This window comes from Dromiciops gliroides, chromosome 4 (genome assembly GCF_019393635.1).
Source record: "Dromiciops gliroides isolate mDroGli1 chromosome 4, mDroGli1.pri, whole genome shotgun sequence".
Taxonomy (NCBI): Eukaryota; Metazoa; Chordata; class Mammalia; order Microbiotheria; family Microbiotheriidae; genus Dromiciops; species Dromiciops gliroides.
This window is the reverse complement of record NC_057864.1, coordinates 317,105,261-317,119,782: the sequence shown is the minus strand read 5'-3', so window position 1 is coordinate 317,119,782 and position 14,522 is coordinate 317,105,261. Positions and strand designations below refer to the sequence as shown.

The 14,522-nt window shown below is 36.3% G+C and overlaps 1 protein-coding gene across 1 annotated transcript; it reads right to left on the bottom strand.

Annotated features, from left to right (window-relative positions):
• Positions 1 to 8,615: 8,615 nt before the first annotated feature.
• LOC122755072 (triosephosphate isomerase-like) lies at positions 8,616 to 13,032 on the bottom strand. Its single transcript, XM_044003451.1, is given in 3 exon segments — positions 8,616 to 9,183; positions 9,417 to 9,623; positions 12,854 to 13,032. Coding segments are annotated over 3 exon segments (954 nt in total).
• Between the last annotated feature and the right edge of the window lie 1,490 nt (positions 13,033 to 14,522).

The window sequence follows — 14,522 nt, the reverse complement described above, 5'->3', positions numbered from 1 at the left end:
ACCATAGGATTTATAGCAGGAATATATACATTCAAAGTGATCTGATCCAAGCCGACCATTTTACGTATGAGCAAACTGAGGTTCAGAGAGATTTTCTGATTTGTCCAAGGTCAAATAGGCAGGGAGCAATGGAGCCGGGGTTTAAACTCATATTCTTCATCTCCTCTGACCTATACTTGTATATACAGACAATAGAATATCATACAAAAATATGTGATAATGTTGAGCTTATAAAACATTTCCAAATTGACATGGTAAAACTCATTTTACAAAATGATTTGATGACACCAAAATCCCCAGATGTTACATAGAACCATTGCAAGACCACCAAGGTCAGGTATAGAGCTGATAGTCATAGAACCACTGCAGAATAACCAAGAACCAAGAATGAAACATATATTCTGTAAACATTGAGTCGCAGAGTCAACAAGGCATAGTCAATCCTGACATACAATTCCTCAGAACATCTTAAATTCATCATTTCACAGCCTAAGTAACTACAGAATTCCAGGGAAGTCCTCAATTTCTTCATCAGATCTGTGACCACTGATCCTATAATCAAAGGTGACCCTACTAGATCTCAATATGCACTCTAGAAAAACTGGTAAAATGAGGGGAATTAATTAAGAATGAGAGGTGGCATAATGGTGGGGGAAGGACAGTATATAATAACCATAATAGCCAGAAAGAATCTAGGACACCATCTAGACCAAACTTTTCAGTTTGCTGATGAGGAAACTGTGAATCTGAGATTGTGACTGACCCAAGATCATCCAAGTAGTAAGAATTAGAGGCAATATTTTTTGGGGGTGGGGCAATGAGGGTTAAGTGATTTGTCCAGGGTCACACAGCTAATAAGTGTTAGGTATCTGAGGCAGGATTTGAACTCAGGTCCTCCTGAATCCCGGGCCAGTGCTTTATCTACTGTGCCACTTAGCTGCGCCATCCCCCCCCAGGGGCAACATTTGAAAGCAGGCCATAAGATTATAAGGTTCATAGAACTTGAAGGTACTATAGAAACCATTCAGCTCAACCACTTCATTCAACAGTTGAAGAAACAGGTATAGAGAAGTTAAAAAACTTGCTCAGGGTAACATGTAATATGTAAGAAGTAGGGCTTAAACCCAGGGCCTCTGACCCATATCTCATGGTAATGCTATTTTCAAAGGATCACAGTTTGTCAAATGGTCACTCAAAAAATCCATGACTCAACCAACCAAAAAGCAACCATACCCTTATGACAGGATTCAAAAACACTTGAAGATATGGTTCCTTCAGCTAAGAAAGAATATATGCTGCCCAGTTTTCACAGTAGGGTGAGGCAGTCTGACAATTGTCAAAACCAGCTGTCCAGGGCCAGAAGGTTCCCATATGTGGAAGTGTCCTCCTCTGCCAGTGATGCCAAGCATCATAGAGTTAAAGTTTAGCCCTGAAGGCATCATGGCATGGTGCCTCAGTGAAAGACTGACAGCTGTAGCTGACAAAAAAGTCTATCTTCTCACTCTTATGAAAAAGTGTTTTCTTGTTCTTAATGACACCAGATGGTACAGCCTACCAAGGGATACTCAGGAGGTTGGGAATGCATGCATGATGACCTTTTAAGGAGAAGGAGAACAAAGGAGACAACTCTGAATCCTTGAGGGACTTGGAAAGGGTGAGAATGCTGGAATAAGAATGTTTGGATTCATGTGCCTTGGGAGTAGAAGAGTTTTTAAAGGCTATCGAGGGGTATAATGGTAAAATTGAATTGCTAGTATATGACATGGATGTATAGTTAATGGTGGAGGATGAATTAAATGATTACCAGCATATTAATTAGCACATGCAATAAGACTATTGGGAAAATGAATGTTTCAGAATGTTTTGCAATAGCCTCTTCTAGGCAATGCAAACTGAGCACAACATATGCAAGCAGAAACCTGAACCAAATACTAGCTTGTTTTCTGAATGGTTCATTTGTTTATTAATGCAAGCTTAGAGCAATTAAAATGTGTGTTCATGCACTAAATGAATTCATTATTAATTCAAAGGGGAAATAACAACAAATACATGTTGTGATTTTACACACACACACACACACACTTTTAAATAAAACCAGAAATCTCTTTAGGTGATCATACTGAAGTTTCAAAAGGAGAAAGGCAGACATTTCAAAAGAGAAGAAGTTTTGGGGGCAGCTAGGTGGCGTAATTGATAAAGCACTGGCCCTGGATTCAGGAGTACCTGAATTCAAATCTGGCCTCAGACACTTGACACTTACTAGCTGTGTGACCCTGGGAAAGTCACTTAACCCTCATTGCTCCTCAAAAAAAAAAAAAAAAAAAGAGAAGTTCAATGAATGACATTGATATAAAAAAAATTATATGTGAGATTGAACAGAAAGACTTTTTCTTCCTCATTCTTCCCCATCTCACCTGTTAGGAGGTAGCAGTGTTCTTGGAAAGAACACTGCATAAGGATTCAAAGACCTGGATTCTATTACTGGCCGACTCCACCACTTACTAGATGTTCGATAATTAGACAAGTCATTTAACCTCTTAGGGATAATATCCTCATCCATAAAATGAGGCACCTGCACAATTTTGACAAGCCTTTCAATTTTTCATTCTTTCTACCACTGCCTGGATGGCCTGTTGCCATGGAGAACAGCAAGATTTGTGGGGAGGTTCTAAGGAGTTTGTACTTGAAGAGATTGCCGAGGAAGGTGGAGAACAGGACCACCACGCATAGAAAGGCACAGAAACAAAACTGTCCACAGAAAAACTAAGTGAAATGAAATAAATTATTTTAAGCACCAAACATATCTGTTTTCTTCAGTGCCAAATTCTTTCAAATGGCTCCAGGAATTACCTCTCACCATGGCTCATGAGCTCAGTTCCAGAATCTCTGTCTTGACCTGACTGAGTCTGGATGCTACATACTCTGTTCTGGCCTTTCTGTTCATGGTTACTCTTCAGGACTTATGAATGGGTAAAAGTTCCATTCAGGATGTTCACACCTGTGATCCTCCTGTTTTTCTCTATCAGTCATTGTTAAGGAACCCACTTAGTCATGAGTCTTGACGGAATCTGATCCCATGCTTTCTTAGAGACAGTGATGACACGGAGAGGAAGAAGAGGTTTAGAAACATGTAGATCTATGCCCTATCAACTCCCAGTGTCATTGGACTGACAAAACAATATAATATAATAGATAGATAGATAGATAGATAGATAGATAGATAGATAGATAGATAGATAGATAGATAGATAGGACTTTGTGGCTCTAATATGCTCCTTAAATATAAGGTCACATTATCAAATTATGTCAGAAGTGGAAAGAATGTTAGACTTGGAATCCCCAAGACTTTCGTGGAGAATTTGCCTCAAACACTTACTTTCTGTGAGACCTTCAGCAAGTCTGTTTCCTTAATAATAACCCCTAAATCTTAGGAAAGTCATAAGGTTTCAATGAGATAATGTGTAAAGTCCTTTGCAAAATACAAAGTTATTATTATTGGTAATCATTATATAAAACACTCACCATTAAATACAGTATAAATGTGGTCTGTTGTCACGATTGATGATAAACATTTTGAGCAATGATAACTGTTGATAACAACAATAATAAAGAACATAACATTTTCTAGAGTACCTTATATGATAAAAGGCTTTACATCATTAGCAATTATTATTATTATTATTATTGCCGTTATTGTTATTATTATTATAGTAACAAAGGTTTGTTGTTTGTATCATCAAGGCATGGCATTTAATGGTCAGTAAAACTTTAGCTCATTGAGAGTTAATTTATGTTTCTACAGGAGGCCTTTCTTAATCCTTCTTGATTCTCTTCCTAAAAGATGAGAAAAGAAAGAAAGGACATTGTAAAAGGTCATGGCTTACAAAGGCTGACTCAGCCTTTCTCCTAAAACAATGCAAAACAAAAACACCAGCAGAAACAGTAATGTCCTGGATCTTAATATAACCCTGAAGGCAGGCTTGTATTCTTTTGTTTCACTTTTCGATATGGTATATTTATTTTTTTCTGTGTCTAAGCTAGATATATCATAAGTGCCAGTTTCTAAACCTTTCTTAGTCAGAAAAGTTCAGAAAATCTAGCTTTTTTCTTCATAGTGCCACCCATATATTGGCAGTTTTATCTGAACTTGTTGGGGTTGGGAGGATGAACAGTGGCTTCATCCACTACTTTGCTTCTCTGATGCTTCATAGAGTGACCTTGTGGCCTTGAAGGTTAAGTAAAAGGAATGCAAGGTCTGGCAGGTATTATCAAGAAGAGCAAAAAGTGAAAGTCCTTTTGGTCTTGCAAGAATTGGTTTAGCTAAACGAGAAGAGAATCATTATCAGAAGCTTGAGTAAGATGGAATGCATTTTTCAATTATAGCAAGTCACAAACTCTGCCTCCTGAGGTGACCAATGGTGTCAGTATGTTTGGTGGCGGAACTGAGTAGTACCTACATTAACAAAATCACAGGTTATTGTATTTTGAAATGTTATGCTTCCCTCAAACTCACATATGTAGAAACAGGGTAACATAATTCTTAAACTAAAAGAGATTTCAGAGTCAAGACAAGGGAATAAATATTTGCTAAGCATTTATATGTCATGGACTATGCTAAGTACTAGGGAAAATATATATGGAAAAATATAGTACCACCCTCAAGTAACTTTCACTTTAATGAATGAAGTCAGTACAGAAAGAGTTGAGCAGGGGGAAGGGAAGGTTTTGGCACTTGAGAACTGACAAGGTGTAGAATCCAGGAAGGGTTAAAATTAGAATTGGGAGCAAAATGAAGTTTAGACAGCCTGGGTTCTTCCCTAAGATGGGGACGCCATAGTATACAATGCCCTCACAAATGAAGAAACTGATATGCAGACAGTCTTCAAAGGCAATAAAGTAGTAAGTAAAGTGGCAAGATCATAAATACTCAGGGAAAGAATTTGGATGATATGTCAGACTCCAGAATCAATACTCCTCATACTGTCCACCTTCCCTTTCTATTTTCCTTCCTTTATTGTGTTTTTTCTTTAAGTAAAACTTCAAAAGATAATGAACAAAGGAAGCATTATATTAACAAAGAAAAAAAGATGAACAAAGCATTTCAATGAATGGAGTTAGATCCTTTTTAAACTTCTTACCCTTCTCTTTGGTCCAGCTCTAGTTTTAAATATTATGGGGAAGAGAAGAGGAAGAAGTCACACTTTAAGCAGTAACATTGAGAGATAATCTTTACTTGGAATGTAATCTTCTGTCATAATATGTTATGAAAGCACATGCATGGATGGTTTCATAATTATAGCATTCAGAGCAGTAAATGCTAGACTGAAGATGGCAAATCTACTCTCATTATAACCACTTGTTTTCAGTCATTGATAACATTTGAAAAATTGTCCTCTGGGCTGAAATTTCCACAGTCTGACAAAGAAAGGAAGTGGTAATGAAGAATCTGTATTTGAGGCTAGGAAAAGGGAGAATCTGAGAGAGAAATGACAATAGACTAATAATATGACTTTTTTTTTCTTTCTAAAAAATCACTTGCTAATTCAGTACCCTCCATACAATATACTACAAAATCTTGTACTCAGAGACTGCTTGTATAGGATATTTATGACAAGTCAGTTATCTGGACTATTAATACCTTTGGGCTAACTTTTAAGGGTAAGGGGAGAGGATGATGGTATTTACCTTTGTATAAGCCAAATTAATTGTTCATTCACTCCAGATTCATTAGTTCTTCAGTCCTACACACTACGTTCCTTGGGCAGAGACCTTCTAGTTAACTCTTTATCTACTTCCATATCAACACCATGTTTACTGAATAGCTTTGCTGTGATTTCTGAGAAGAGCAAAGTGGAGAATTTCACAATCATTTATACCAATAGTCCAATGCACCATTAGTTCTGAATAAATATGTCCAATAACATTAATTTAATCTATTTTAATATGCAATTCTGCTATTTAAACTTGGGGCTTATAGAATAGATAGTAAAAAACCATGCTGCCACACTCCCCTTAAAATACAGTGACTTCTTTGGATATTTGATTGGATCTATGACTCAAGCATAGTGTGGGTAGTACTTCTATTAGTCTAAGTTCATCACACCTTTGCCTGACCAAATTATGAGACTCTTTTTCATGCTGTACCCCAAATACTTCATAGAAGATCTAATTGCCCCAAGGTGGTTAATTCTAATTTATTTAATGTTTCACAAATATGAATTTATTTTAGTGCTGTCCATCTATTATTCCTCACTTTTGCTGCCTGTGTCCTTTCCTTGTCATATATATTCTTCTAGTCATAGATGTTCTGATTGACATTTATACTATTACTTTTAGGCTAGTGCTCATATTATGCTGCAGCACAATTATACTCTCCACACATATTTCCATTGGTGGTGGTGTCACAAATACAATCTAAGGTGCTCAATAAATATTTGCTGTCTGGTTGAGTGATTTCTATTCCATTCTACTTCTGAAAATGTGATGTTCCATGGTTTGCAGGCATATACAATTACTGGTAGAATAATATGACTACAAATTCTTGAGGCAAACCATGAGAACACTTAGATTCAAAGTCATATACATATATAGCTATACATGTATATGTATTTATGCATGTATACATATATATGATATCTGAAAATTGATAAATTTTAGAGAAAAGAAAAACATGGTTATATATAAAAGAATTAAATAAATTTAGATGTAGACATCTTGGAATTCATTTAGCCTAAATAGTTTACTAGTCATTCAATTTCTCAAAGCTTCTATTGGTTTAACTTTTCCATGTGATAAAGAGTTGGATATTTGATTTTAAAATCTATGTGACTTCAGTAACAAGGTAATGATGTTAAATTTTTGTAAGTTTGAATCTGAAAAGTTCTACCTCATATAAACATGACCATATATTAAATAACATAGTCACATGTTAAATAATCATCTTTTGATGTCTGGTATTTTATGGATTAGAAGTGAAATTTAATAAGAACTCTCTCTTATCCAACCTCAGACACTTGAATCTGGCCTCAGACACTTGATACTTACTAGCTGTGTGACCCTGGGCAAGTCACTTAACCCCAATTGCCTCACCAAAAAACAAAAACAAAAACAACTCTGTGTGTGTATATATAGAAAGATAGATAGATAGATAGACAGATATGAATTAATAATGTAAAATTGAGAAATGTAGATATTTACCAGTGTATCTGAAGGGAAATGAATGTACACTATTGTTTCAAACATTGGTCCTACCAATATGTAAAGATTTTGAATACAAGTCAGATATAGATTGTCCTTTAAAGGTCAGTTCAGAGATGGTCATCACTGGTTTCATCCCAGTTTGATGAAATTTTGCTAGATAAACTCTCAAGGACTATCTTTGGATATATATAGGGGTTGTGATCTGTTTGGAAAGGGAACACCCACACTGACAAAATGAATTTCTTAATATATTGACATTTGTATATATAGCAGACAAAAAGTTTAATATTATTTTTATATTTAATTGATTTTATTTTTTTGGTTTTTTTCTTGTTTTATTTTTTATCTTAAAAATGTTTTATTTTCCAGTTACATGTAAAGAGTTTTCAATGTTTGTTTTTATAAGACCTTGAGTTCCAAATTTTCTCCCTCCCTTCCTTCCCTCCCCCTTCCCAAATACAGAAAACAATTTGATACATGCTATACATATACAATCACATTAAACATATTTCTGCATTAGTAATGTTGTGAAAGAAGAATCAGAACAGAAGGGAAAAACCTCAAAAAAAAAAAAAAGGAGAAACACCATGGTTCAATCTGCATTTAGATTCTACAGTTCTTTTTTTTTTTTTTTTTCGGGATGTGGAGAGCATTTTCCATAATAAGTCCTTTGGAGTTGTCCTGGATCACTGAATTGCTGAGAAGAGCAAGTTGATCATCATCACACGATGTTGCTGCCACTGTGCACAACATTCTTCTGGTTCTGCTTACTTCACTCAGAATCAGTCCACTTAAGTCCAAAAAGCTTAATATTAAATTTAGTTTTCCCAAAGAAACAGAAACTTCAAGAACACACTGGGCACAAACTAGGGTATTCAGCCAGGTAAAGGAAAGTTTATTTTCACATATTTTTTAGTTGTCACATAGATGAGTCAAATTGCTAAAGCTAGAGCACCATAATATAAAACTCTAACCACCAAACTCAATTGGGTAGACAGAACTCATCATGATGAATCTGATGACATGGGTAAAAGGGGCAAAGTATGTTATAATCAAACTAAAAAACCAATACTGAATGGACCCTATGGCTTCACATTGGCCAACCAAAGGTGAAGGCAAGCATTCATAAACTCTAGAAAATTTCATTTATGCTACCAAGTTCCTACAAAGCAATTTTTTTGTGCTTCCTTCAAATTTACAGTAAATGGAGAAAGGCCTAGTCCATTGGAGGAAGGGCTGAGGAGCTGAGATCTGGTGCCCACAATCTACTCTATGGAGAAAGGGGTAGCTTGAATGGGACTATGGGGGGAGGGGAATCCACATCACAATCCCATGAATGTAGGAGGAGTAAACCTAACTTGTGATGCCTAGTCCTAGCTCTGTACATGAGGGCATGAGAGGACTGCATGTAGAGCTCAGTTTTTGGCTTGGATGGCATCCAGGCATTCGGGATTAAGGGAAGTGCCACCCACCCGGAAGCCATCTACATCAGCCTGGCATGCCAGATCCTTAGAGTTGGCCCCTGTCACAGAGCCTACATAAATGATCCTGGTAGACTGTGATACAGGTTCTGAGAAGTGGATCTTAAGCCAGCATTGAAGCTTCTCATGTACCTCCTGGGCCTGCTAGGTTATGGTTGTCTTGCCAGTACCAATAGCCCAAGCTGGTTCATAGGCTAGGAAGACTTTGCTCCAGTCCTTCATATTATCTGCAATGGCCTTAGTCTGGTCAAAAACCATCTTCTCAGTGATTCCAGCTTCCCTCTCATCCAATTTCTCACCAATACAAGCGATCACTCCCAGGCCTTCTGACAGAGTATGGGCTACCTTCTGCCTAATGAGCTCATCAGACTCCTCAAAGATATGTCTTCTTTCAGAGTATCCCAGGATCACCCAGTTGGCCCCACAGTCCTTAATTATCGTTGGGCTGATCTCCCCACTAAATGGACCCTTGGCCACTGTGTAGCAGTTCTGAGCAGCTATGCTAATTTTTGCATAAAATTTCTTTATTTTTTCTTTTTTTCTTTCTTTTTTCTTTTTTTGTTTTTGTTATTTTTTTTTATTTTTGTTGTTGTTGTTGTTTTTGCAGGGAAATGAGGGTTAAGTGACTTGCCCAGGGTCACACAGCTAGTAATTATCAAGTGTCTGAGGCCATATTTGAACTCAGGTCCTCCTGAATCCAGGATTGGTGCTTTATCCAATGTGCCTCCTAGCTGCCCCTTTGCATCCAATTTCTGATGAACACAGTCAAGGTAGATGGGAGGGGCTCCACATACCACTTTGGTATTGACAGGCACCTTGGCCCCATTGATGGAAGTGATGAGCTCCCCCAGATACTTCTTGTTGCCAGAACTTCTGTGATGCCATGGCTCACTGGTAAGGTGCAGTAACTTGTGAGGAGATTGAAGGTTAGCAGTAGAGCATCTTCATAGAGCAATTTTTTAAAAGCAACTCACAGGAGTGATATAAAAGGGATGGTGTGGATGTCATGAAGCAACCCAAAACCCTACAATAAACTCCTACTGTGAAATTCAGTAAAAATACAAAGTAGAATGAACACCATGTTTTTAGAACTGCAACTAGATTATTTGGTTCATATAAGGGTGGAAGTAATAAAAGGACATGAGACTACTTATTTCAACCTCTTCAATTTATGAACAAGAAAAGTGAATACCAGAGAGGTGTTGTGACTTCCACAAAGTCACACAGCCAGTGTGTTTCTACTACATTGATTTAATCTGGATTAGTAAATACATTTATGAACAAAGTTTGCCAGGAACTTGCTTGAAGACTTCTTGAACTTGCTAGGGAATAGGCTTATCCTTTATCTATTTTTTTTTGCTTTCTTTTTTGCATAGTTTTTTTAATTAATTAAAAACTGAAGAAATTTATAAAAATAACATCTCAACTGGCAAACACTGATGAAAATATGTTTGACTTTCATTAGTCTACAATGATTATATTATTAGTATGCATTAAATATGAATATATTTGAAATTAAGACTTGTATGCTTCTGATTTGTTTATGTTTTTTAAACATTAATGGGTTTCAATTTGATCATTCACCTAGAGGGAAATCACTAGAAAGGAGACTTACAGGCAGAAATGCTCAGGAAGTAGACTGGTGGATTTGGGAAATTAAGTAAAATGTATTTCTGATTTTTCTAGTCCCAAAAGATTTATAATAGCTTATTTCTTTCTATTTCACCACCATGAGGACAAGTCCTTTGGGCCTGGAGTCAGAAAGACTCATCTTCATGAGTTCAAATTTTGTCTCAGACATTTAGTAGCTGTGTGACACTGGACAAATCATTTAACCCTATTTGTCTTAGTTTCCTCATCTGTAAAATGAGTGTGAGAAGAACATTACCAACCATTCCAGTATCTTTGCCAAGAAAATCTCAAAATAGGGTCACAGAGAAACAGATGAACAAAAGAGGGCACACATTATAGTCTCTTTATTGTCCAGTCAAAAATATACTGCCAATTGTAATGTTTGAAGTTTTGGACATATAAACAAATAGCTATAGCCATATAGTACCATTCATATGGAGGAAAAGTCCAAATACCAACCACATAGGGTGGTGTATGGTATAGTGATTAGAAAATAGTATCTGGAGCCAATAATCCCTGGATTTATATCCTATTTCTGATATTTGCAGGGGTGTAAAAATGGTTAAGTCACTCAGAGCCTCAGTTTCTTTATCTGTGAAATTATAACTTTTAGCAGATGTTAGTACCTACCTTAAAAGGCTGTTGTGAGGCTTACCTTAGAGGAGGCATGAAAAGTAAAAAACCTTTGAAAATTTTAAAGTTCTATCTAAAATCCCTTACTAGCAAAGGGGTTTCAGGAAATAGTATAGTAGTAGTAGTAATAGCAGTTGCTATTGTTTGTGTTGCTGTTGCTGCTGCTGCTGCTGCTATTGCTGTTGCTGTTGCTGTTGTTGCTGCTGCTGCTATAGTTGTATTCCCCAGCTGGAAGAAATGACTGAGGGAGTGTGGGATTCAAACAATGTGTATAATGGAGGAAGCCAGAGAACATTTTATGCATTTTAGGAAGGCGAAAAACTCAAGGGCTTTTGATAAGCTAGCACATAGGTGTGCTGGTAAAGATTTAACAATCTCATTTCTGGGGAAAAAAAATATACACATGACCTATTTTAAGGCTTGTTCTATGCTATTCAAACTTTATTAAGTATAGACAGTTAACAAAACTATGAAAAAAACCCCTATTTGTTGAGTTTACAAATTTCCAATGTGTAAATGTTCATATTAAAATTTTAACAACCGTCTTTCTAGCTGATTAGAACTAGCTCAAGCACAATCCTTACTGATGATTTCAAATGAAGGGTATTATTATCCCAAACTGAATGTAATCATGAGCAATTGAAGCCTTATCTACCTCACTGGTACTTTTAAGGAGTGAACTTATCAGAGAATTTTGTAGTTTCACTGGCTGTCCATAGTACTGGGACGCTGTGAATTTCTCCTTTCTTTTCTTCTTGGCAAATGGCTTTGCTTACCCTTTGGAGTTTCCTGCTCTCTATAAAATAATTTATTATATATCTATTCTAATAGTGAATTTTGTCTCCAGAAAATGATAAGCTTATTTTTATTGAATTCTGGACCCAAATTTTCTATAGAGGAGTATACTCACAAAATAAGGAATGATCAGAGATAATCCATGGACCAAAAGCCATTCACTAAAATTTGAGCTTTTATTATAATTCATTCTTTCTGGATTCACTATAGGGGCTTCATATACAAATGTCAATTGTTATGTCATATTGTATTATATCTGGATTTGATCATTAAATATATGAGTGAAGGAAAATATTTCAGAGGTTAGGTGAAATTGACCTGACTCTTTATAAAGATGGAATAGATTTTGTTATTACAAGATTATGGGAAGCAAAGAAAATAAGCATAGAATGTTAGATCGGTAAGGGACCTTAGATATCATCTACTCTACTACATTCATTATAACAGAAGATGAAAGGGAAGCTCATGAAAGGGACTAGCTTTGTACAGTGTAAAATGGAGAGGCAGAATTGGATAACAGAGAGAAGACCTTGAAGTAAGGAAGACATGGGTTCTAGCCATGCATCTGATACATGTTGATGATTAGTCAAAAGTCTATAGGTTACTGATGAGTTGCTGATCTGTATCAGCAGAGGAAGTTGTCATGTCATGCGTTCCTCTCACTAATGATATCTCAGGCCTGAAACAAACAAATAGAACAGAGCAAGACAGAACAGAACAGAACAGAACAGAACGGAACCGAACCTAACCGAACAGAACCGAACGGAACAGAATGGAATAGAATAAACATTTCAAATTAGAGACAGAGCTGATATTGCACGCTGTCTCCCAACTCCTAAACCAGTGTGTGTGTGTGTGTGTGTGTGTGTGTGTGTGTGTGTGTGTGTGTGCATGTGTTTGTAAAGTAAAAATCTCAAACACAAAATGTTTCAGAATAGGTTCAATCCAAGGATCCAAGGTAAGTAAAGAATGTTCTTTTATATGTCCAAGTGTGGTGCGTGACAGACAAATGACATTATCGGTCTAGTAATGCCTTGCATTTTCCACTAAAGATTCAGCTCACGTTCTAATTCCTATAGAAGGCTTTTCTTGATTTCCACACTTATTATTACCCATCTTCAATCACTAGTTCCTTGTTTTTTATATACTCGGTATTTTTCTGTGAACATCTTGTTTTACTCCAGTAGATTGCAAATTCTTTATGAGCAGGGACTGTCTTACTTTTTTCATTGTGTAGCCAGCACTCATTACAGTAAGGCACACAGTAAAGACTCAATAAATGCTTGTACATTGACGTACTGGTGCATATGGTGACTCATCAATAACTTTCATAAAGAGTTGCCTGGCATTAACAGAATTGTCACACAATGTCAACGGCAGAGTTTGGGTTTGACCAAATGTATTCCAGTAGATGGAGTACCAGGCCTGGAGTCTGGAAGACATCTTCCTGAATTTAAAACTGGCTTCAGACACTTACTAGCTATGTGACCCTGGGCAAGTCACTTAACCCTCTCTGCCTCAATTTCCTCATCTATAAAATAAGCTGAAGAAGAAAATGGCTAACCACTCAAGCATCTTTGCCAAAAACACCCAAATGAGGTCATAAAGGATCAGACATATCTGAATGACAAGAACAATTCCTGGTTTCAAGTCTAGCACTTTTTCCAACTTTATCTGCCCATCCTCTATAATTTCCAATCCCTCAAAATTTCCTTCTATTTTTTCAATTCATAAGCATAATTTATTATCTAGATTAGACAAAACCAAAGGCTGAGTTTTTTTCCACTCCCCAACTAGGCTATTCTCTAAATCATCATCAAACAATGTTTAATTCTCTCATGTACCTATTACTGTCCTATGTGCTATTCCAAAACACACTCTGCTTAACACTGCTATTTTAAATTCTCTATCATCAGTGCAATTTTCGTTCATTTGTGATGTTGATCTTCCTTTCTGCTATCTTGTTTGAACAGATGTTCTCACTTAAAATCAGTTTAGTTTGTAGATAAACTACGGTTCCAGTGATAGATTTGCATTTTGCTTTATTTTTGCCACTTGAGATGTTCTCGTCTAGATTTCAGAAATTCAGAGAGGATAGGAAAATCTGTTAAGATCTATTTCTGTATCATGTTTCATACCTCATAAGAATTCTGGGTTTTTTTTTTCCAGTTTTAGAGAATTAAGCCTACCATCCCTAGCCCATTAACTAGTGGAGTTGAAACATAAACTCTGCATTCATTTTACTGAAATATCAGTTTGCCATAGTCTTGCAAAAATTAACTCAGCCCCAAGAGTTCACTCCTCCTGTACTATTATTTCAAAGTATCTTCTACTGTCTGTCTGAGCAATGGGGACTAGAAAATTCTATAATGCGATAGAACTCTATAAAATACCCAAAGATTAAAACATTTTAAAGTCAGGAGATGGCTGTACAATGCACTTAACTGGAACCTATTTTTTACTATTTTTCATTGTTTTCACATCATTGAAATGAGTCAGTGAATTGCAGTTACAGTCCAAGCTTTAAAAGAGCACAAAAGAATGAAATCATATGCTCTAGAGTATGTGCTCTAAGACATTCAAAGCAATTTACAGACTCATTTAATTTTAATCTAGTAAATGTCCCCAGCATCTTCATAAGGCATGTAAGGGGAAGGTAGTCTCCATGAAGGAATTCATAACAACTCATGACAAGTATAATACTTCAATGTTCCTGTTGTTGTTGTTGTTGTTGAGTAATTTTTGATCACATCATTTTTTTTGTCATCTCACTTGGAGTTT